A 22,082-nucleotide genomic window follows, 5' to 3' on the forward strand; every position below is an offset into this window, starting at 1 on the left:
CTCTTGCTCTCCCCCTCTTTCTTTTTTTTTTTAAATTCGGTGGTGTTGAGTGTTTTTCTAACTGCCCAGTTGCCTGATTGCAGCATCCATCTAGTGAACAAGTGACTATGTGCAAAAGAGCATGAGGCAGTCAGCAGAATTTAATGTCTATGTCAGATTTGTGGCTACATTTTTAGTGTATTGATCTGCATTAAGATGTTAATTTTATGTGCACGGCATTACTGAAAATATGCATTTATTATTCTGTTAAGATATGTTATCACAGTGATGCATCTTTTAATGCTATATATTTATTACTAACATATTGTTACATTTATTTAATGCTTACTAAAGATTCCCTTAGGCCCATTTACCCCCTCTAACGTTACCTGTCGAGTGGCTGCAGTGTCCACCTCGGCCACACTGTGGCACTCAAGACCCTGCCCACTTTCCTCCCTGTTGTGCTAGAAAATTCTGCACTCACTCACTGAGGCTTTTCCACAATCTCACGTTAGAGGAGGCGACAGGCAAGTGATTGCTCAGTAATAGCTAACGGATGTTACGGGGGATTTTCAGCACTGACAATGCAAACAGTCTGAGAAAAAGCTTAAATCCCGATATTACCATCCAACGTATGGACCGAGAGGGTCAGTGGTAATGTGTAGACATCTAATTTACCACGTGTCTGAACTCTCATTTGCTATTTGTGAGAAAGGTGCTTGTGAAAGAGGTGAGAACCTAAAAGTACAGGTCACCTCAAAATCAAAAATACATATTTTACCTTTTACCTTTTAGTGCTATTTATTAGTCTAGACATTTTTGATGTGAGTCGCCGAGTGTTGGAGATCAGCTGTAGAGATGTCTGCCTTCTCTCCAATGTAATAGAACTTGATGGCACTCAGCTTGTGGTGCTCACAGTGCCAAAAATATACATTTGAAAAACTCAACAGCGATGTCTCTTTCCAGAAATCATGACTCAGTTACTCAAGATAATCTATGGACCTTGTTGTGAGCAGTTTAATATAGGAACTGTTTTCTTCCCGCCAAACTACACCCACCAACAGTATCACTGCACAGAAGGAAGCATGCATCTACTCATGGATGAGAGGCTGCACGAGATGTAAAGTTTAATGGCGTCCGTCTCGGCTGAACTGTGACGTTATCTAGGTGAGCTAGCAGTAAATGCACACTTCTTCTGAATATGATACAGTTGGCTGTTGTAGTTTGGTAGAGAGAAAATAGCTTCTACATGAAACTGCGTACAACAAGGTCTGAAGATTATCTTGAGTAACCGGGTCATGATTTCTGGAAAGAGAAACTGCCGTTGAGTTTTTCAAATGTAGTTTTTTGTTGCTTGGAGCACCACAAGCCAAGTGCTATCTAGTTTCATTATGTTCTAGAGAAGGCAGACATCTCTACTGCCGATATCTCCAACGCTCGGCAACTCGTACTAAGACTATCTAGATTGAAAACTAGCATTACAGGTAAGAGGAAAAATATATGTATTTCTGATTTTGAGTGTACTGTCATTTTAAGAGTGAGTTAGAAGGGACTATATTTATTGGTTACATAGGAGAGAAGCCGGCTGTTGAACAGTGACTTAAATTGTAATGCAAATGCTGAATGACAGGTGACAATCATGAACTGCACTGGGAGAATTTAAAAAAACTACGCTTGTCTGATTTAATCTACTGAATTGAAACCATTTCCATTCTGTAAAGTGACTTGATTTAACAGGGGAAACTTTCAAAGAGAGACCCCCTATCTGGACTTGTTGGCAAATGCTGAACAGCAACCACACAGCCATTATGTTAGCTGGCAACAAATTGCTCATATGTCCCCAATTTAAGCCGCGCTCCAAAAGCAGTGCGCCCTTGTTATCCCGTGTCTGGTAGCCTACCTGACATGTGTATGAGAACGCCTATCTGTCTTACAGTGCTAGACAGCTCGGCTCTCCAGCAGGGGGGGAAATGGAAACTGTGTGAACAGGTAGAGGAGGACTTTATTAACCACTCAGCAGTTTGTGACCCGGAAAACCCAAATTACCCCAAAACCCTCTCGTCTGCGCGGCCCGGGACACGACCGTGGTGCTAAGGGAGCTCCTAATCGGCCCCAGATGGGAGGCCTGCTCTTGATCGCAGACAGTAGCTGACCCAGCCAGGCTTCATGCTCCTTACTGCACCCCCTGCCCCCTTACTCTTTTTAATTTCACCTCTGCCACCACCAGCCCCTGTTAGAGCCACTTTATAGACCACAATATGTGTGTATAAAAGAGCTGTTTTACACAGGAATCTGTGGGAGCGTTTATGCCATGTTTGTGTGCTGTGAGTGGAAATGATGGCGTTTAATATGAGCGAGGGAGGATGAAGAGGTCTCGTAAAATGAATCTTGTTCTGAAAAAATTGATATGACATGTACCACCTTCTAGCTCAGTGCAATAAACAACGTGATGATTTAAAATCCCTGTGTTACTGATTCCAGCTGTATTAGCCATGTCTAATTAGATTTCTTTTTTTTTCTCTCTGCACTTTTTCTGTCAGGGCATTAAGGCGCGAATTCTAGAGACCTTTGTGATGCTCTTCCTGCTGGCTCTGCTCATCCTGGGCATCGTGTGGGTCGCATCAGCGCTCATTGACAATGATGCAGCCAGTATGGAGTCGCTCTACGGTATGTTTTTTAAAGGATTAGGTGTCATTTGTGCATGTAAATCTCATGGTGTATTTAAAAAGAATTAACCTATTAAAGGTCTGGCGTGTAAGATTTAGAGATATATATTTAGGATGGCTTAGCATGAGTATCTGCAGATGGATAGAATCTGATGAGAATTCAAATATGTTATAAAAGTAGCAAGAAGTCACACAGTGGAAGTGAATAATGTATATAGAAATAAAAAATGTTGATGCATTGTAATGCATTGGTAATCCTTTTTTAATCACATTGTAGCCTTCTTAATCTTCCCTGAAAGTAAGGTATTATATTTTACCTTCAAAAATACAAATGTAAATGTGTGGTTTTACTGTGATTAATGTGCTGGAACTATTTCCTTTTACATTTTAATAAATTACTGTACTTTTTCTCTGTAGATCTTTGGGAATTTTACCTGCCATACCTCTACTCCTGCATATCACTGATGGGAGGACTGCTTTTACTCAGTAAGACATTTAATTTCTTCTTATACACACACAAAAAAAACCTAAATATTGTTGATGCTGTGTGCAACTACTGTCATTTAACAATGTGAAACTATTTCTCCTTAAACAATCACACTGTTTTGTGTCTCATGTGTAGTGTGCACTCCTGTGGGATTATCCAGGATGTTCACCATCATGGGCCAGTTACTAGTGAAGCCGACAGTAAGTGATCAACACTTGTGTTTAAATGTGAAGCTAGAAGTTTTCTGTGAAGGACTACAGAGTTGAACTTGAACGCTCAGACTTGAAGCCACTTTGCTGATCCGCTCTGAAAGATGTCTCAGTCGGCCATTTACATGTGCGACAGAGGACTACAAATACATCACCAACTCATCCTCCCATCTGCCATCTCTCCAGTCCCACTTTGGGCCTAATTATAACCCATTTCATCTCTTCCTCCTCTGCTCCCTCCCTTCAGATCCTGGAGGACCTGGATGAGCAGATTTACTGCATCCATTTGCAGGAGGAAGCCCTTCAGAGGAGATTAAACGGTATGTCTGAGGGAGACGTGTTGGCACATTATAGGGGAGAGGAGGGGTTGACTGCCCTATTGGGTGTGATGGAGCGCGCCACACTGGAATCAATTAGCATTGAAAATTCAGCCACACGCAGACCGACATTCACACACACCGGCAAAAAAATCCACACACACTCGACACTGGCCTTTCCCCTTCGCTGTCCTACTCTCATAACTTTCTGCTAAAGGGCAAAGCCGCCACATGGCAAGGACCATATTTTATGTTTAGGAAGTTTTTAAGGATCCATTTAAGACACTCCAGTGTCACTGTCACTGCTGCTGAAATGATTGCCTCATTTAATGTCAGGCCCAGAATGGTAACCTAGGTAATGGGATGGAAATGAAATCTTTTACAAGAACTTTTGGCTTGGTCCTGTGGACATTAAAGCGACTTTTCGGTGACTGAAAGGACACCAGGAGCTGTGTGCTGCTCTCTGGATTCGGGCACAAAGGGAAAGTTTAAAGAGTTAAAGGATGGGGAAGATTATTTTTTTGGCCTGCATTTCCTTTTCATGTTCGCAAATTCCTTGTTTGACGTCGAATAGTCTCAAAAAGCAGGAAGTATTTGGGCCAAGTTCCAAAACCGACTTTAATACTAACTCAAGCGCGCAACCAAGTGTACAGATGCGAGTAAATGAAGAGGATGAGCGTCCTTTCAAACCAGGGAGGTAAGGGAGATCGCTCCCTGATAACGCATGTTTTCGAATGCCACACCGCTCCAGCTCCATAGACTGCCACCAATGCGTATGGTTCCTTAGGACTCATTCCTCGCGGCCTCTCTTTGAACTAACTGGTAGAATAATTGTAATCTGTTTCTTATCATCTCCAGCACTGTTTGATCTTTACATGTCTCTGTGCGGTATAAAAAATAACTGTGGTCAACATCTTAATGCGCGCACTGATGCCAAACTGAAACTCACTTATGCCCGGTTTAAAAGGTTGGAATTGGATGCACAGGAGGACGTTGACGTGCATATTTTGACGCACACACTGTATGTACACGCACACACTCAACGCTGACGCTCACAGAGGTGAAACTGAAGGCTTAAGAGTGGTGTCCCTTTGATCTGCAGAGAGCGCTGAGCAGACGGCAGTTCAGGAACAGTTCACAGGACACACTCGAGAGGCGAGCAATGTTGTCTTCTTGCTTCACCTGTGTCCACTCTGCATCCAGCTCCTCTAACAGATTATCCTCTGACCCACTTTGTGTTTGTAGATGCGGACTGTTGAGCCACATCAGTGTTTATTTACACATCTGGCCTTTATTGTCCTTTTTCAACACGTAATCACTCATTTGTGATGACGCTGATTTTTAATCTTGAAGATCAGGTTATGGCGTGAATTGGCAGACTGAACATTTGATTTACGAGAAATCACTTTTATAGTTTACTAACATAATGTTTTACCTGTTCTTTACTGCTTTAAAATGTATTGGAGCTTAAAGGTCCAGTGTGTAGGCTTAAAGGGGATCTATCGGCAGAAAATGATTACACTTTTCATATTTATGTTTTGTTGGTGTTTAATCACCTGAAGACCTGTGTTTACGTTAGTGTCTTTAGTTGCAGGTTTTGACTGTAAGAGCTGATCAGAACTGATGCAACAAATATTTGTTTTTGGGTGCACGTTTTGTTGTTTGCTTTCCCTGTTTTAAATGTTAAAATAAGTTGCCACTGATGGTAACCAAAGGCCATGAATTGGTTGCAGATTTCTCAAAATGGTTGCCAATGGTAACCTTGTAACCGTTACTACGAAGCCCTGCCTAGTCTTCATGCTGGAAGAACTTTGTTGTGCTTCAAAGAATTCAAGTTGTAGATGTAAAGGGAGCTCCAACCCAAACAATTACTGTGTTTCTGATTTCAGTGGATTATCAGCTTATCAGATATTGTAAAAGTGCATTTATTAACCAAAGTGCACAAATTTACTGCAGCACAGGCAGTGTGGCAAACACACTTGTCCACGCTGCCCTCTCAAGACCCTGATCTGCTGATAGCAGAGCAACAGAGCGCCTGTCCAGATGCTATGCGGCACAATGACCTTGCCTGTGCCTCTGTTGTCTCAGCATGGTGTTTAGCATATGTGTGGATGACGTAATTTTTCGACTGTGGTGAAGGTTGGAGAGGATATGTTGAATTACTCTGGGCCTTCCTGGCTGCCAGAAGCCTCACTCAGCATCTCTGCCTCGCTGTAACTCAGTCTTTTACTTGATGCTGCCAGCAGAAGGAGAAGAAGGATATATTTAACCCCGGTTTAGAGTGATGTCATCGAAGATACTGCAGCTGAAATTCTCACCAGTTTCCTCTACAGCCCTAAACAAGCGAGAATATTGTTCTTTGTCTTTACTTAGATCTGCTGTTTTTCATGTCTATTAAGAACCTACTGTTCATTTGATCAATGATTTATCTGTCCTGGGTGACGGGTACAGCCATGTTTGGATATGTTATGCACTAAGGTGATAGATTAGTTCACTTGTGGCTGAGCAGATTTGGCTTCCCCGAGGCAGCGTTCATTTCGTCTCTGGAGAAAAAAAAGCTGTTGAACTGCCTGTGACATTTCCTGTTGTGTTGTGACTGCATTTGCTCGGAGGGTTCAAACTTTCCCTGCTTAGATCCTGGGACAGGTATCTGCGAGGGCACAGACAAGACTGTTAACTCTCTCTCTCCCTGTCTATCTCGCCTCTTTTGCCTACTTAAACCCAACCAGACAGGGCGTGTCATAATAACAGAGGGAAGAAAAAGGTTTGATCAAAGTGATTGGTCCTTCACTCCTGTAACAAAGATGAAAGATGGTATTTTTATTGCACGCTAGTAACGGTGTAACACTGAACTAATTGGTCTTGATCTGCCAATCACCCCAGGGGATGCAAATGGATACTCTTCCACTTTAGCTCCTAAGGGCCTCTATGCAAGAGCGTCAAGCTGGAAGGAAAACAGAGTAAAATAGATAAATTAGCCTTAAATGAGCCGGCCTTGCGGTTTTCCTGGAGAATCCCTTGCTGTCTTCTCTAGCCCACTCAACCAGTTGTGGCATGTGCTAGACAGCTCCTGACACAAGAGATTATTTTCACTTGTTTGAGATCACATTGTTATGTTCTGAGCAGGATTACTTGTTTTGATGGGATTTCTTAATAAAGATAAGCCAAATGCCATGTGCTGAGGTACGACGAACACAGTGAGAGGTTAACAACAACCTTGTCTTCTATTTTTTTCTGATTTGTTGTATTTGGTGTAGGAGAAATGCTGTCTTGCAGGTACAGTATTAATATACATCTCACGTAAAAAAAAAAAGTGGTGCTTTAGTTTGTTATCAGCTAAAACAACATTAGAAGTAAAATAATTAGCAGACTGACAAAAAAAACACTGTTTTTCAAAGTGGCAGGAACAATATTTTGACATTTTGCCTGACAGTGGTGTTGCACTGATACAGTGATAAAATTGATCTTTTAAATTATGCAAATAATTAACATTGCAAATACATATTAAACTCCTGGTAGCCTACTTGAAGAATAAAATCAAAAATGCTTTTTCTGTCTACTTGATATATATTGTTGCAATAAAAATGATTTAAGTGAGATAACCAGCCTGAAAACTCAATCTTATTAGATAAAGCATGACATATGAGTTTTCCTTTGGGGTTAATATTTGCAGTTTAAAAACAGTAATAAATTGCAATATATCGCAATATATGTTATTGCAATACTCAGCATATTGCAAACCTTTAAAATTGAAACAATACTGTATCGTGACTTAAGTATTGTGATACTATCGTATCATTTGTTTTGGATTTTTGATCGAGCGAAAAGCCAAAAATTCTCAGATGTAACAATTTCTTTTCTGTGTTTTCTTAAATTTATATAAAATGGCTTTTCTTTGACGTTTGGGGGCTGTGGGGTTTGCTCCAGTCAGTAGGCAGTGCTTTATTTAAGCTTGACTGTTTCCAACATGGCAGCTGGGTCACTTTCTCATTTTACATCTAAACAGTACAAATGAAATAAAAAAATATGTTTCTGTGGTTTGAGATAGGCAATGCAGGAACAAATCTTGATTCATATTAATCAGTGCTGCTGAGTTTGACATAATTGACAACAGCATTAAAGACTGCTGCTCTGATTGGGTGTTTTTACTCAATTTTTAACAGATTATCTCTCACATGTACTACTGTGTGAATATGGTGACAGTTTCAGCAAATATTAGAAAAATTATTTTTATTGAAGTTACCAGCTAAAGCTTTAATAATTAATCATTAATCATTAATCAAATCTGCAGATCAAAATGATCTGCAGATTTATAAAATGTTAACTGTAAGAGTAGCAAACATCTGATCATATAGAAAAATTCTTTAATTTTCAACGGTTTCTGTTTCCACAGGATCGTCCTCGGTGACTTATACTCGAGGAAGCTTTACTCACCAGCTCAACAAAGAACTTGACAATATTCGAAATCAGAGAAATAAATTGGGTAAGTATTTGTATTACTTGACAGGGCTGATATATTTTGTCTTAAGACCTTGAATTGCCATGGAAATATATGCCAAGAAGTTAGCTTTTTACATATTGCTGACAGGCAGCCGCTTTCTCCCCGTCTGCCTTAATTTCTTAATTTGGACTTGGACCAGAACTGCCTGATAATTTTCCATCCATTTTAGGATATTATAAATGAGGCCCGAGTCTTTTGGGGAGCAGGGTGGGGGGAGGAGAGCACAAAGGCACTTAGGATATTGGACAAGATGCAAACTTTATATTGTAGCAAGCCTTTTAGTGATGTCATTAATTTAGAAGGATGGTGCATATAAAGTGCACTTGGCAAACTTCTCGGGCAGGCAGGGTGGGTGCACTTTGAGAATAAGGAGGACTAACAAGGTTGGAAATAGAGAAAGAAAGTCAATATGGCAAGGACTCGAGGGCAGTCGGATACACATTGTAGGGTACTGTGGATGTCCATAATAGAAGATATAGTGCATGTGGTCTGCAGGCTGTCAGCAGTGTCTACAAACATGACTGATGAGCTGTTGAAATAAGAGGAAGATGGAAGATATAAACCTGAAATGTTTCATCTGGCTCGGAAAAATGAGGCACAGTAGTTGCCCATTGCACACACACAATCTGACCAAAATATAAATCACTGAATTAATTTTGTCGCATTTTCTTTTTATCCAGGATTTATTATTGTTTCCACTAATTAAGGCAATAATGAGTGTGGCTAATTAAAGAGGAAGAGCATCATTTTTGAAGGGTTGTGCAATGTATATTACCTGCGGGGGGGGGGGGGGGGGGGGGTTGCGATGAGAAGCGAGATTGTGTTTGCTGCACACACTCACGATATGTTTTACCAAACCGAGCTTTACAAACGCAGTAAATAAAGCCAGAGGGCTTGAGGTTTCAGTATTTGTCTTTGATGAACGTATTAATTAACCAGTGGTGGAAAGTGGTTTGTATCTCTGAATCTTGTAATTAAAGAGTTGGTTATACATTTATTTCTTAAGACTAATTACCTCACATTTTGGCTCTCTCTCATTTCCCCTCAGAGAGAAGAAAGAAAGCATCAGGTTGGGAGAAGAACTTGTTGTATCCCATAGTGATGCTGATCCTGCTCGCAGGAACGGTGAGTGCTGGGACTGACCTATCATTAAGCTCAAACTGTTTGCTCATGGCTTATACAGCCTGGCTGGTGGCCACTGAGACTAACACTCTGTACCTCAAAGCCCATCTTGTAACAGCTCTGAGTCTGGGTGTGGAAACTACTTTTGTGTAATAGCTGTTTGAGACAATGCTGAATAGCCACCTGCAACAACTGTGATTTTCTATAGATTATAGTGTGGGAATACTGTTTATGCCACCTTATACTGTTAGATGAGACAGAAAGACCATGTGAGAGACCTGGCACGTGCATCAAACAACCTCTACATTGTTCAGGTTTGAAAAGCCTAATATTGGAGCAGTTTACAATCACAATATGATTATTATGCATTACGGATCAGCGAGGCGCTCACAATTCAACTATATTATAGTGCCGGATACTTTGGGGGATTTGATGAATGTTTTTAAATATACACCATGTGTAAACAAATCTTTGTCTTCCGCTCTGTCTGCAGACAATCTCAGTTCTTATGGTGGCATTGAATATCCTCTACCTACTAGTGGATGAGACTGCCATGCCCAAGGGATCCACGGTAAGCCTACTGTCTAACCTCAATGCATCTTTACCCCCACCGACACCACAACCACACACACAGTAGCGTTATCAAAGATATCAATGCATCAGTACAGATCATTTTTGAGTAACTGAGACGGTTTCAGTATTAATTTTCTTTGGTATCTATACTATAGATAGAACTTTCTTGCCTTCTGTTCTCTCCGGAAGCGTTGACACAAACAAGCCCTTTTCACACAGACATTATGCTACAGAGCCAATACAAAGTCCCTTCTTAATGCCATCTCCGCATTTTTACACAGAACCAAGCAACGGTGGCATTATACCGCTCTAGTGTGTATTTTAAGACGGCATGCCAACACCACAAAAGCAAAAGAGGCGTGGAGTTTAACACAACAGCATCGGCCTCTAGTGTGACACATATATATGTATATATGTAATATACATTGGCAGCCCTTTCTAAACCATAACAATGGAATAACACTGCAATACCAATCTTTAAACGTCCCTGTTATATGGTGTCTGAGCTCAGCCCTGAACTTCAGTATTTTCCCAATATGCAGAGATTTTTGGTTTCTGTACTTTTTTTGTGTTAGCTGCTAAAAGCTACATGCTGCTTTTGTAAATCTCCCATCGTGGTAGCACACATAAAATAGCAAAAAAATGCCACATCCATCCTGTCCATGGTCTTGTCCCCTCGGCTGTCCCTTTTACACAGACCTGATCCGGTGCAGTTATTACCTCTGCTGGTGGCTTAACGGCTAGACAACTCTGTACCCCCATTCTGCAATAGTACCTTTTGCACAGAATGGTGAAGCGACATAACGGCGCAATAATCCTGTCTTGAATATGCAGAGTAAAAGGGGCTACACACACACACACACACACACACACACACACACACACACACACACACACACACACACACACACACACCACTGCAGGGTCCTCATAGCCCTGACACTGTCGTGCTCACAGTGCTTAGTCACTTATCTCAATCGATCTGGTTGCATTTAGGATTTTGTGGCACATTTGTCATTGCTTGCACTTTTATTGCATTTTGAATGAACACATGCACTACTATTTATGTTGGTTTTAATGACTGTTAATTTTTACACAGACATTGAGCTGTTCTCTGCTGCTAGCCAAAAAAAGAAAAGTTATTGTTGTCATGTTATAGTTATGTCATATTTATCTCTTTAAAAAAATTATAACGTATGCCCTCAGTGTCATTTTCCCCTGTGATACTGTGACAGTGGTATTGAATATCAATATTTCTCTAGGTACTGAATCAAAGTCAGAAATTCCAGTATCGTGACAACACTATCTCAAACACACACACCAACACACGCCCAGAATGTAAACTGCAGAATAGCTTGCCTATCAGACCTGCCATGTTCCTGGCGGAGACATAAATCAAATTCCGGATATGCTCAGATGCGTGTTGGAAGAAAAGGCTCGACCAGATGTTAATCAGGCTTGAACCTTGTGCCTCTGGTTTTGTTTTGGAAGCTCATTGAAAGTCATTTCACAGCAGTGTGCAGATTCAATGAGCTCGCTACCTGTCTCGAGTCCACAGCGGGTGAATAAGCTGCTTTTCCTCCCTCCTGCAAAGGCAGACAGGACCAGGTGAAGGGCTCTTACTGTGAGGCACACTAACTGAGTGTGGAATGGCTCTTAGAGATTCTCATCTCCGCCTAACATGCAATGTGTTTTAAGCACTCCTTATCTCATCTCATCTGCAGTGACAGAGCTGCGTGCGTGCGTGTGCTTGTACGTGTATGCGTTTGTGGTTGCATTCTTGTCTGAGAGGGGGCAACAAAATGTATCCTATTTCTCCCTCATTTCATTTTGCGTCTCGCGGGCAACTGACAGAGCTGCCCTCGACATTCCAATTATTTTATTGAGCAGAGATGTTTTCTTTGGCATGACGCGTTGCAGAAAATCCCCCAAATTACACTTGTCATGCAGCTTGAAGCTGTCCTCCCTGACAGTGTGGCCCCACTAAATGGTTTATGCGTTTGTTGAGCTGGATGGATGCCACACCTCTGATCTCACAGCACTACGAGGGGTGGGGGCGAAGTCTCGTCCTCCAAAACAATCGATACTGATATGATATCCATCTATCCTCCCCGTTAACCCTGCAGCTCTCGAACTCGCTGCCCTTCTAGCACAGATATGTCCTCGCAGTTACCCGCACTATGTCAGAAGGGAGATAAGAAAAGAGGAGAGAAAGTGATCTAACGAGAAAGTACAGAGGAAGGCTGGTGTGAGGTCTGGAGGAGGTACTGGCGGAGCAAAGAGACTGTGGGAAAGTCAAATGAGGCCCCGATGCGCTGATTGTTGTGGGGGAAGAGCACAATGGAAGTGCCCTGTCAATGTTTGTCTTCTCTTCCTACTAAGCATAGCCTTAGTCCTTAGCATACTGAGCAGCACCCCAACTGCCTTTACAGAGCAGAGCATGAAGGTGGAGGAGGATGATGAGGAGCTAGGAGAGAGGTAGAAAAAGAGCAAAGAGGTGAAGCAGGTGGATGGAGATCAGGAGCAGGGATGCTGTAGAAGCAACAGGGGGAAGGAGGAGGGGAACTGGAGCTGCCTCTGTCAAAGGACACTGTGTTTTACAGCTCGATGAACAAGCACTGAGAGAGACCAATAAAACAGTTACTGCAGGCCTTCGTCTTTGGTAGCCACAACACTTGACATTGTATTTTGTGAAATGGACAATTAGCTGCAACTGGACTGCAGTTTTCACCTCACTAAAGTTGCCCTTTTTAAAACGCATACAAACTTTCCCTGACAAGCTTACCCCAGCCATGACCCATCAACTTTTGTGATTGAAATGCACATTTAGACATGATAAACTATGTTAACGGATCTTAAAATCTGTCGCCATGATGCTGTTAAGCTAGCACCCACCACAACTCGTATGGAAATGTTTAATTCCATCATATGTCTCAATACTGTCAACATCACACCTTTCACTTATTATTTAAAAATAATGATAGGAAACTAATTCCTGAAATAAGGAACAATTTGACATGATGGTCTCACAGTGAGAGTGACTGTACCTCTGGGACTACTGTTGTAGCTCTCTTTGGCAATAAATGTCTGTAGCTCTACCGTTAAAAAATGGATAAATTATGTTGACATTTTTATGGCGAGGTGAAGTGTAATTAAATATGTGAAACTACTATGGCCAGAGGAAAAGATAGCAGCCACAATATGGACGGTGTCAGAGCAAACAGTATGTGCAAATGTGACTTTGGAATCTCTCCCTTTCTGATTCAGACATTAAGAAGGAAATATATACATGGATCGATTTATATGAGAAAAATCTTGGTCTGAAATTCTACCTACTTTTTAACCAAGTGATTGGTTGATGGGGGAAACAAATATCTGCATGTTATCTCTAGATTAACCATATCGGCCACAGTGCATGAAGTGCACTTCATCTAGTTTCTTAAATGTATTATAAATAAACATAAAAAAAATATTTGCAGCATATTCAATTATTTGTAAATGAATTTTTTATACTTAATAACCACAGACTCAAAACTGAGCAGCATGCACCTGTCCATGTTTATTTAATTTCCAAAAATAGAACTATACCAACTGGAAATCCCAGCACATTAACTATGAATATACAAAATTATATTAAGATAACAGTTTTATATAATTTTATAATAATAATACTATTAATAAACTGGACCCTCCGCTATTGTTCCACCCTGCACTGTTTTATTTCCAAACATTGAGCTATGCGTATGGCTGTGATCTCAAAAAATCAAAAGGGATAGGGGGGCGAGCTCAGATATCTGGAGGAAGCCCAGAGTAGAACTGCTGCTCCTTTGCGTTTAAAGGGGTCAGTTGAGGTGGTCCCCGAAATTAATAGATAAAAGAGCACTTTTTGCCTCATGAAAGTAACCCCAGCAATCGACAAGAGCATAATGACCAGGAGGTCTCGGCCCTATTAACGCGCCTTAAACAAAGCTACTGATCCGTTTGGTTCAATAAAATTTGGAATGTCTGGAAGGCGTATCAGTGCATTATTTTATCCTCTTCCTGTGTGCGAGGAGCCAGCAGTGAGTGATGGCGAGATGCTTGTGTTTTGTGTGTGTTCATGCAGTACCTTCTGTGGCAAATAGTGGCAGTCTCTTGGTCAAAGCCATGGCCCCCAACTGAAAAAACAAAGGAAAGAAAGGGTTAAAGATGATCACATGGAGACTTCAATTTAAAACAGATGGATTTCGCTGAACGGTGGCTCCCAATCTCATGTCTGAGCCCTGTCAGACCTGTGTGCTTGAAGTTAACGGCACCTCAGTATATTATATTAACTGTATTTTTATGACCACTTCTTCCTCCTGCACGTTAGATGTGTGTGATAAGCAGGGGAATTACTTAGTGTGCAAATGGATAAGGGTTAGGAAGGGTTTGGGAGTGAGAAAGGTTATGACTATGTGAAAGGAAGAGGATAAATATTGGGATATCTTTACCTTCATTTGCTATATTTAAAGTAAGAGGGCACTCGGAAAGCAAAAGTTTTCCACCAAGGCCAAATCCTGCCAGCACTCAAACGACAGTTACGGCTGATAAAAACCTGTTAGCAATGCACCGCTAGTTCAGCTCAGCCACATCCTTGATCACTTGTGACGTCCAGGGTGAGAGCTGTGTGCATATTTTGTGAGTGTTGTTTACAAAAGTGAAAAATGTTTTGTGTGTCCGCACCATGATTCGGTTCGCTCCACAATTTAACAGGTTTTTTCCCTGGCTTGTGCTACTTTTTCACCAAGTTTCATGAAAATTGGGCCAGGAGGTTTTCCGTAATTCAACACACAAATGGCACAAAAACACAATCTCCTCAGCAAAGGTAATAAATTAAGTTTAAAAAATTGCTACTGTTACTTTGGAGACACACCTGAGGTCAAATGGTCAGGTTTACGAGGCATAGTTGTGTGTATTAATGCAACACTGACAACCTCACCAGTGTACAGGTATTACGAGGTGTTAATCTCACAAGTAACAAATGCAGTGTGTCTGCTGAAGCAGCCGTAGCAGCCAGGCAGCCAGGCAGCACAGACGAACCTACCAGCCCCCCCCACACACACACACACACCACCACCACCTCCGACGAGCCCTCCCTCCCTTTGACACACACAAACACACACTCCATCACCCTTCCTGCTACTGGAATGAAAAGAAGTAAGAGTTGAAAGGAGACGTACTGTGAAAGCTAGCTGTCCTAAGCGCGCGCATATTGTGAGTGCACACACACACAATCTTAATGCATGCCCACCCTCCCTCCATTAATAAATTACATCAGATGCTGTCTGCTAATTCCCCGTGTAAGAGAGAAAGAGCACTGCACCATGGCTCTGCAGTAAGCTCCCAGGGATGACAGTTGCATAAAAAGGCATGAAACAACCTGCCAGGCTTTCCTTTTTTCTTCGGGCTCTTTTACAAAACAAATCAAGATAAGGAAATTAAAGGTGGGTAAGAAAGCAATGAAATACAATTAAAAAAATAAATAAATAAACTGAAACAGTTCTAAATATATGCTTTGCAGTTAAAATATGTATTGCAAGACTGGTAAATACTGCACTGTACATTCATGTCATGCATTGATATGACCAGCTGCTGTATTTGAAATTGCATTGCTGTACAGATAAACTGTACATTAAATATACAGAATAAAAGGAGTTCTGTAGACTTTATCACGATTGGGAATTTACTGTACAGTAATTACTATAACTGCATCTAAAAGATCTGAAATGCAGCATACAGTTTTAGGCAACAGTAAATAAGTATTTTTTTGAATGAATAACTTGAAAGCGAGCAGTCTGTGGTCACGTTTTACTTGCTGAGATAATGTATAGTACTGTAGGTGCTCCAAACAACACACTGATCCTATACAGGATCAACTCTAGTACAAAGTTCGACAAAAGCAAATATTTATGATTTGACAACACAGATGCCTGGTATGTGCAGCGTATGTAGATGTATGTCTTTTTCCTGCTCTAGTTTCAAAGGGCCTCGAGGCTTTAAGGGTTGGAGGGGTGTGTGTGGGGGGTACGCCAAGTGTTTGCTCAAGTATTTGTTTTGTTGTTTTTATGTTTTTGGCGTGCTTTCAGCCTGTACACTCTTCTTACCGTAAGCAATGTGCCGTTTTTGTTTGAACACCTGTTCACATATTGTATGATCGACAGTGATTTGAAAAGAGCCTCTTTCATCTTGTTCCATTCATTACTTAGCCAATTTGATTCTGTCTTTCTCAAGTGGGGAAATTCTTCATGCACCGCGTACTTACTTTGCAGGATTGCTGTAATTGCATGTGTGTGCAACTGCCTGCAGTTTCCTTTTTTTATGTAAGTGTTTATGTAAGATTGGTGTGTGAAGACATTAAATAACCCAGTTTTCTCTGTGTTTTTATCCTCAAGGACCGAGGCATTGGGAACACCTCTCTGTCCACATTTGGTGTGGCTCAGGCGGCGCTGGAGATCATCCTCATGTTGTATCCTTTCAGTGACCCCCCCTCCTTTGTCTGTGGCCAAAGTAGCATGCTCCATGGCCAAGAGCAACATTGTCAAGCCAGCTTTGTTTACCTAGGACATAGTTCAGCCGGACATCTTCCGGAAGACATGTTGTGCTGTTTCGTCACCTTTTATTGTAGCTGAAAAGGTGCAGACTCTGGATACTTAAAAAGACGACTCAATGAAGCTGCTTTGCTACCAGCAGAGAAGAGTTTTCGGTCCTTGATTGATTTGCTCAACAGCTACTTGATGGTGTCCTCTGTCGTTGGCTTCTACAGCCTGCGAGTGTTTCAGGGACTCACCCCCAGGAGCGATGACACAACCATGACAACGGTAAAGATGGGATGGAAGGACGGGGTGTGGGGTGAAGTGGGGGCAAGGGTGCTGAGATTGCTCCTAAGGTGCTGATGTGTTTGGGACCCCCTGTGTTTCATCTATTTCCTCTTTTCTTCCCGCCTTCCTACTGCTCACTAATGTTTTCCTCAGGGCCCCCTCAATGGCTTTAGTTGATCTGTCCAATATTTGTTTGTGGGTTGCGCAAACACTGGCAAAGTGCAAGCCCTCTTTCTTGTAAATCAGAGGGAGAGTGGGTTTTTTGGGGGGCGGGGGGGTGGAGGATGCGTGCTCTGTTTGGCCCATAGTGGCACCTATTCACTTGGTAATGAGTTTGGGAGTGGTGAGGCTTGTTAACTAGCCATGACGCTCCAGTGAAAGGGCTTGAAAGGACAACAGAGAGAACCTGGTAATGAGCAACTTCAGAGGTACTAATTGTACAATATGTGGAACCAATTTAACATCAAGTGGTGTGTGCATATGTGTGGGCATGTCATGGCTCAAAACTTGTTGGTGCAATTGTTGCTTTTTCCTCACACGTCTCATAATTGAACATTATGTTCTTGAGAGGTCTGAAGTTTGATTTTCTGTTGGTTTGTAGATCATAGGTTGCTGTGTGTCCATTCTGGTCCTGAGTTCAGCACTGCCAGTGATGTCCAGAACTCTAGGTGAGTACAGGTGTGTGTGTGTGTGTGTGTGTGTGTGTGTGTGTGTTTGCCTGCCTTTATTAGGGAGTGTGTGGGTATGCTAATGCTACAATTAACGCAAGAACTGTGTGTACAGACTAAATGTTTAAAGTGACATCTTGCTACTTTTGCAGAGAGCCAGGCTAGTGGTTTTTCTCTGTTTAAAGTCTTAATGCTAAAGTTTTGTTGCCACTGACTGTAGCTTCAGCCCCTTTTACAGTCTGTTCAAGGTGGGAATGTTGCGCCATTATTCCACCTCGCTGCTCTGTGTAAAGGTTAAAATCACAGAATGGGGGCGACAGAGTTGTCTCGCGTTTAAGGGCTTATTTATGCTCAGCGTTAGATACATATACGGACACGGATGGAACCTTCTGTCCACACTCTGCTTTAATTTTGCCACATTAATGCAAATTTCTTGAAACTCACGGATATGAATGAAATGAAACAGCACCACCGGAGGCCGTTGTAGGAGTGTTGCAAAGTTCAAGCGAGATACAACCTTAGGAGACAACGAAGACACCCTAAAAATGATGGTGGAACTAATCAGTAATATAAAAATTATCTGTCCACATGTTACGATGTATTTAATGGTATCGTAGACCACCTCCGTCTACAACGCTGCCTCCCAGTCTATAGATAAAAGGTGCATTATTACGACCTCACCTAGCTTGCTGTTGTGTGAAACTTTTGACTCTGCCCTCTAGTGCCATCTATTGGCTGTATCTATACCAATAAAGAGGAAGCATGGAAGTATAAGGGCAGTAATGTGTCAATGTTTGGAACCAAAACATCTATTTTTGCATTGCTACCTCCATTGTTATGTGTGCGCCGCACCACTGGAGGATTTAAAAATGCAAGCAGAAGTTAGCAGCTAACTCATAGAAGAAGAACAGCAAATGAAAATGTCTGCAAATTGGGGGGACAGTGAGGTCCAGGAGCTGCTTATCCTCAAAGCAGAGGACAAGATAAACCGCCACTTAACCGGCTACTGTAAATGAATGCCATTGACTTGTTTTGTCATTGTTATTGTTAAGAGTGTGCTGTTATGTTACATGCTTTAGTATTGTGATATCTGAGACACAAGAGTGGTATCACTCATCTAACTCTTGGCAAAAACAATAATCATACAGTTGATTCCCAAAATATCAAACTAAGAGAAATGTAGGTTGAACTAAATTTTCAGGGATGTCATAACATGTCCACAAACAACTGAAAAAAAAGAGTAAATGTCTCTCCCCCACCTCAGTTTTCAAATGTTGCCACCAAAAGCAGACCATTGAGGTTAGCGAGTTGAATTCTCCTACAGTTTCCCATAGTGACATTAGAAAGCAGCGTAGGGTGAAGGGGTAAAAATGACAGGAGTAGCACCATCACAATGGCACTAATAAACATGCAGAGTGCAGAGCACAGCTGTTCAAATAGCACTACTCTGTGTGTGTATTTGAATGTGTGTGAGAGAGACCAACAGAGTGGGAAAATGGGACGGAGCGAGCATACAGTGACTCATTGGGAGCTTTACAAAATATCAACAGGTTCTGCTTTGTGACGCTGAATAGATTAAAAGGAATAAATGCATGAGACAGAGTTGAAGAGAAAAGGCCTCCCAGCTAAAGAAAAGACATGTGGAGAGTTGAGTGTGACGAAGTGAGATGTTAAGAGACAAGAAAGGGTTTTGTGTGTTGATGTGAGGGGTTTTTTTTGTGCGTGTCAGTGTGGGAAACACGCACTGTATAAGAGAAAAGGGAACTGTACCACAAAACAAAAAGTATGCTTAAGTCTGTCTGCTGTTTTTAAGAATGTAGTGACAAATAGTGTCCAAATTCACCAGTTTCTACACAGGTAATGGTTGTTTGAACCTACAAATGGATCAGCTTTTTAAGTTGAGGGATGAACTTTTATTAAATAGTTTACGTGTGTTGAGCACCATGGAGCTTGATTTAAATTTGTGGGACAAACTAATGGTTATTTAACAGAAACTTGTATTATTTTAGTCTCTATGTATTACATAGTGCACTATATAGGGAATAACCAAACAAGATTTCGGACACTATGTTGGAATTTTTTTTCCCCCCGGAAATACATGACCGCATTGCATTGTGGTAGACAGGAGTTGAATGTAGTGTACATGGTATGTAGACTCAGATTTGCTGTGCATTGTGGGCATTTTATAGTGCACTATATAGTAGATGAAATTAACAGCAGAGAATTCAGAAAGCACTACAAAATGGCGAACACATTATATAGTGCACTATATTCGTGATATTCGTGTAGCCAGGATTCTCAGCTGATCACCATAGCGGACTATGTGAAACTTCCATCATCTTCAGTGCAACACTCGCTTAATCCCTACATCAGCAACCAAACAGAGTAACGTCAGCATTTTGTCAGTTTCACAGCAAGTGTAGTGTACGCGGTGCACGGCATAGTTTTGCAGGTTGCCATATTTTATGTATGGGTCGAGTGGATATAAAAAATGTGGCTGCTGTAGATGTCGCCTTGGCTGTTTAAAAAGGTCAAGTCTCGGTAGGCTGTCTCGTGTCACACAACTGACAATTCTCTCAAACCAGCTGGTGGTCTGGAGTTTTTTAACTCTAACACCTTTTAGTATCAGCTCAGCTCGCCTGTAACCTCGACCAAGGTGGTACCAAAAAAGCACCAGGTACTATGCACGACTTTGACTAATGGAAAACCAAAAAAGAGCAAGGAGTAGAACTGTGCCATTCGTGAATATGTTTTTTCTGATATCACTCTCACTCTGATGGTCTGGTACTCGTTGCTGTCGTTGGTTGGGTTGATTAGGTTTAGGTAAGAGAAGTAGGATTAGTTTTTGTAAGAAGTGTATGGTGGGTCATGCCTTGTCATCCTAGGAGAAGCAAATTTGCAGGCTGTGCCATGCAGTGGAAATGCAGTAATAGTGCCGTTTTCAGCAGCAGCAGGCAGCTGTTAAACCTACTGTACACTACCTGCGCAGTAAAACAAAAGAGAATTAGCTGGTTGTGTGTTGATACTTTAATGATATCTACCCAGAGTTTATGGATGGTCACCACAGTCAGAATCAAATATACGTCTATTCCAGTGAAAATATTTGTCGTTAAGGCAGCAGTTATATGAAGGGGGGATCTGATATGCCACAAAGGTCTTTTGCATCTTCTTTTGCTATTGCTAAAATTGCTTGTTGCACCTTTTTTTAAAGCAAATGGTCATGGACAATTACCTTGTATGTCACAATTTCTAGTTCTGTTAAAAGCCAGACGCAGGTGTGACACAAATGCCTGTAGTCTCACATATAAAGTGTTGCCCACATACAAAGAAAATAGTCTCGCCCTGATGAATCCGTCATATGCTTCTTGAATGCGTGACCTGCTGCATGCTAATGTTTCCGATGCTGCTACTGTACCCCTGACATTTCAAATGCCAAGCATCTTTTTACCCCCAATTAGATTTTCTCAAATTACCAAACCGAGATCAAAACCTTTGGCATTAGAAATGGATGTAGAGAGACCACGGTGGCAAGCTGTATCGACTGGGGTCTCCATCATCTCTCTCCCTGTCTCTTCACAGGCAATTTTGTTAAAGGTCCTTGATGCTTGCAAACTGCTTACTGCGGCTGTAAATACATCTCTCCAGACACTGAATCGATTGCCCAATCTAATTGAAGACAGAGGCTGTGAAGATGTTACAGGAGAAGTAGAATGCATAAAGACTCGTACCTCTCCGGTGCGCCACGTCTGAATCTAATTTCTGCATACAGATGACTGAGATAGAAAATTGTTGTGATGCATAAATTTAACACGGTTGCTGTAATTTCGTTGGTCAGTGTCGCATGTTAAATTTACATAAAAAAGACAGATACCATTAGTAACATTAAATATGATTGTACACATCTGGTTATTGAAAGCTTGATTATATCCGTATGTGACATTATTATTGAATCGTACAGCTGGCCTGTCCTCGTGGTAAAGGACAAGAACACCCTGGGCCAGATGCATAAACGATGTGTACGCACATAAAACCATGCATACGCCTTTTCCCGCACAGATTGGTATTTACAAAGGAGGAATGTGCAGTGAGAGTTGTGCGCACCTTAAGCATTCTTTGGATGAGCGTACACACAGTTTTAGCTGAGGTAACTGCAGGTAATGATAACAAAGACGTTAAATATAAGTTGAGAGATGGAAAACTATGTTTTAAGGTTGTTTGCAGCCTTCACTGATTTTATTATTTGTGCTGTATAGTGTTCGATAAATTTTCATGTCAGTGATTGTATGATTTTGTCATGTGAAGCATTTTGTAAAGTTAGTTTCCACAGGAGCGCTATGAATGAATCACTGATCATCCTTCTAACATTTAATAATAATGACGATCGAGGTTTCAACGCTACAATGACTTGCAGAAATGTGATGAATTAGTGGTACGGACACTACAAATATCCGCAGCTGTGCGTAATGACACCTGCTCTGGCACCACTGGAGAACCTCGCCAATGCAACACAGTTTGTGAAATTGCACTTTCTTTACTGTATTTCTCACGGACAGGTGTAATGAACGGTGTAGGGGCACATGTGTAAATGTACAAAGGGATGTTTAAGGACATTTCTATTTTTATTTATGGTCAACTGTGAGTGTGGGTTTTTTAAAAAAATCGGGCATACACACAGCTTTATGATCTGTTGAAAAGAATGCATTATCTGCTTCTGTGCCTTC

General features: G+C 41.5%; 2 protein-coding genes across 3 annotated transcripts in view; one reads left to right on the forward strand and one right to left on the reverse strand.

Moving 5' to 3' along the window:
- The window catches only part of lmbr1 (limb development membrane protein 1), a 41,935-nt gene that overhangs the window by 13,928 nt on the left and 5,925 nt on the right, over positions 1 to 22,082 (forward strand). Inside the window, exons 6-15 of the mRNA XM_042510218.1 lie at positions 2,520 to 2,646; positions 3,063 to 3,131; positions 3,268 to 3,332; positions 3,589 to 3,661; positions 8,052 to 8,141; positions 9,208 to 9,284; positions 9,775 to 9,852; positions 16,268 to 16,341; positions 16,603 to 16,693; positions 17,295 to 17,361. Of these exons, the coding sequence (XP_042366152.1) occupies positions 2,520 to 2,646; positions 3,063 to 3,131; positions 3,268 to 3,332; positions 3,589 to 3,661; positions 8,052 to 8,141; positions 9,208 to 9,284; positions 9,775 to 9,852; positions 16,268 to 16,341; positions 16,603 to 16,693; positions 17,295 to 17,361 (811 nt within the window). The remainder of the gene's footprint in view (positions 1 to 2,519; positions 2,647 to 3,062; positions 3,132 to 3,267; positions 3,333 to 3,588; positions 3,662 to 8,051; positions 8,142 to 9,207; positions 9,285 to 9,774; positions 9,853 to 16,267; positions 16,342 to 16,602; positions 16,694 to 17,294; positions 17,362 to 22,082) is intronic.
- The window catches only part of rnf32 (ring finger protein 32), a 46,974-nt gene that overhangs the window by 7,336 nt on the left and 17,556 nt on the right, over positions 1 to 22,082 (reverse strand). The window contains exon 8 of one of the 2 annotated variants that reach the window (XR_006106990.1): positions 13,963 to 14,011. The gene's annotated coding sequence lies outside the window, so the exon portion shown is untranslated. Of the gene's footprint in view, positions 1 to 13,930; positions 14,012 to 22,082 lie in introns of those variants that run through there. The other variant, XM_042510219.1, reaches the window with a different exon arrangement.

This window comes from Plectropomus leopardus, chromosome 21 (assembly GCF_008729295.1).
Source record: "Plectropomus leopardus isolate mb chromosome 21, YSFRI_Pleo_2.0, whole genome shotgun sequence".
In the NCBI taxonomy this organism is placed as follows: domain Eukaryota; kingdom Metazoa; phylum Chordata; class Actinopteri; order Perciformes; family Serranidae; genus Plectropomus; species Plectropomus leopardus.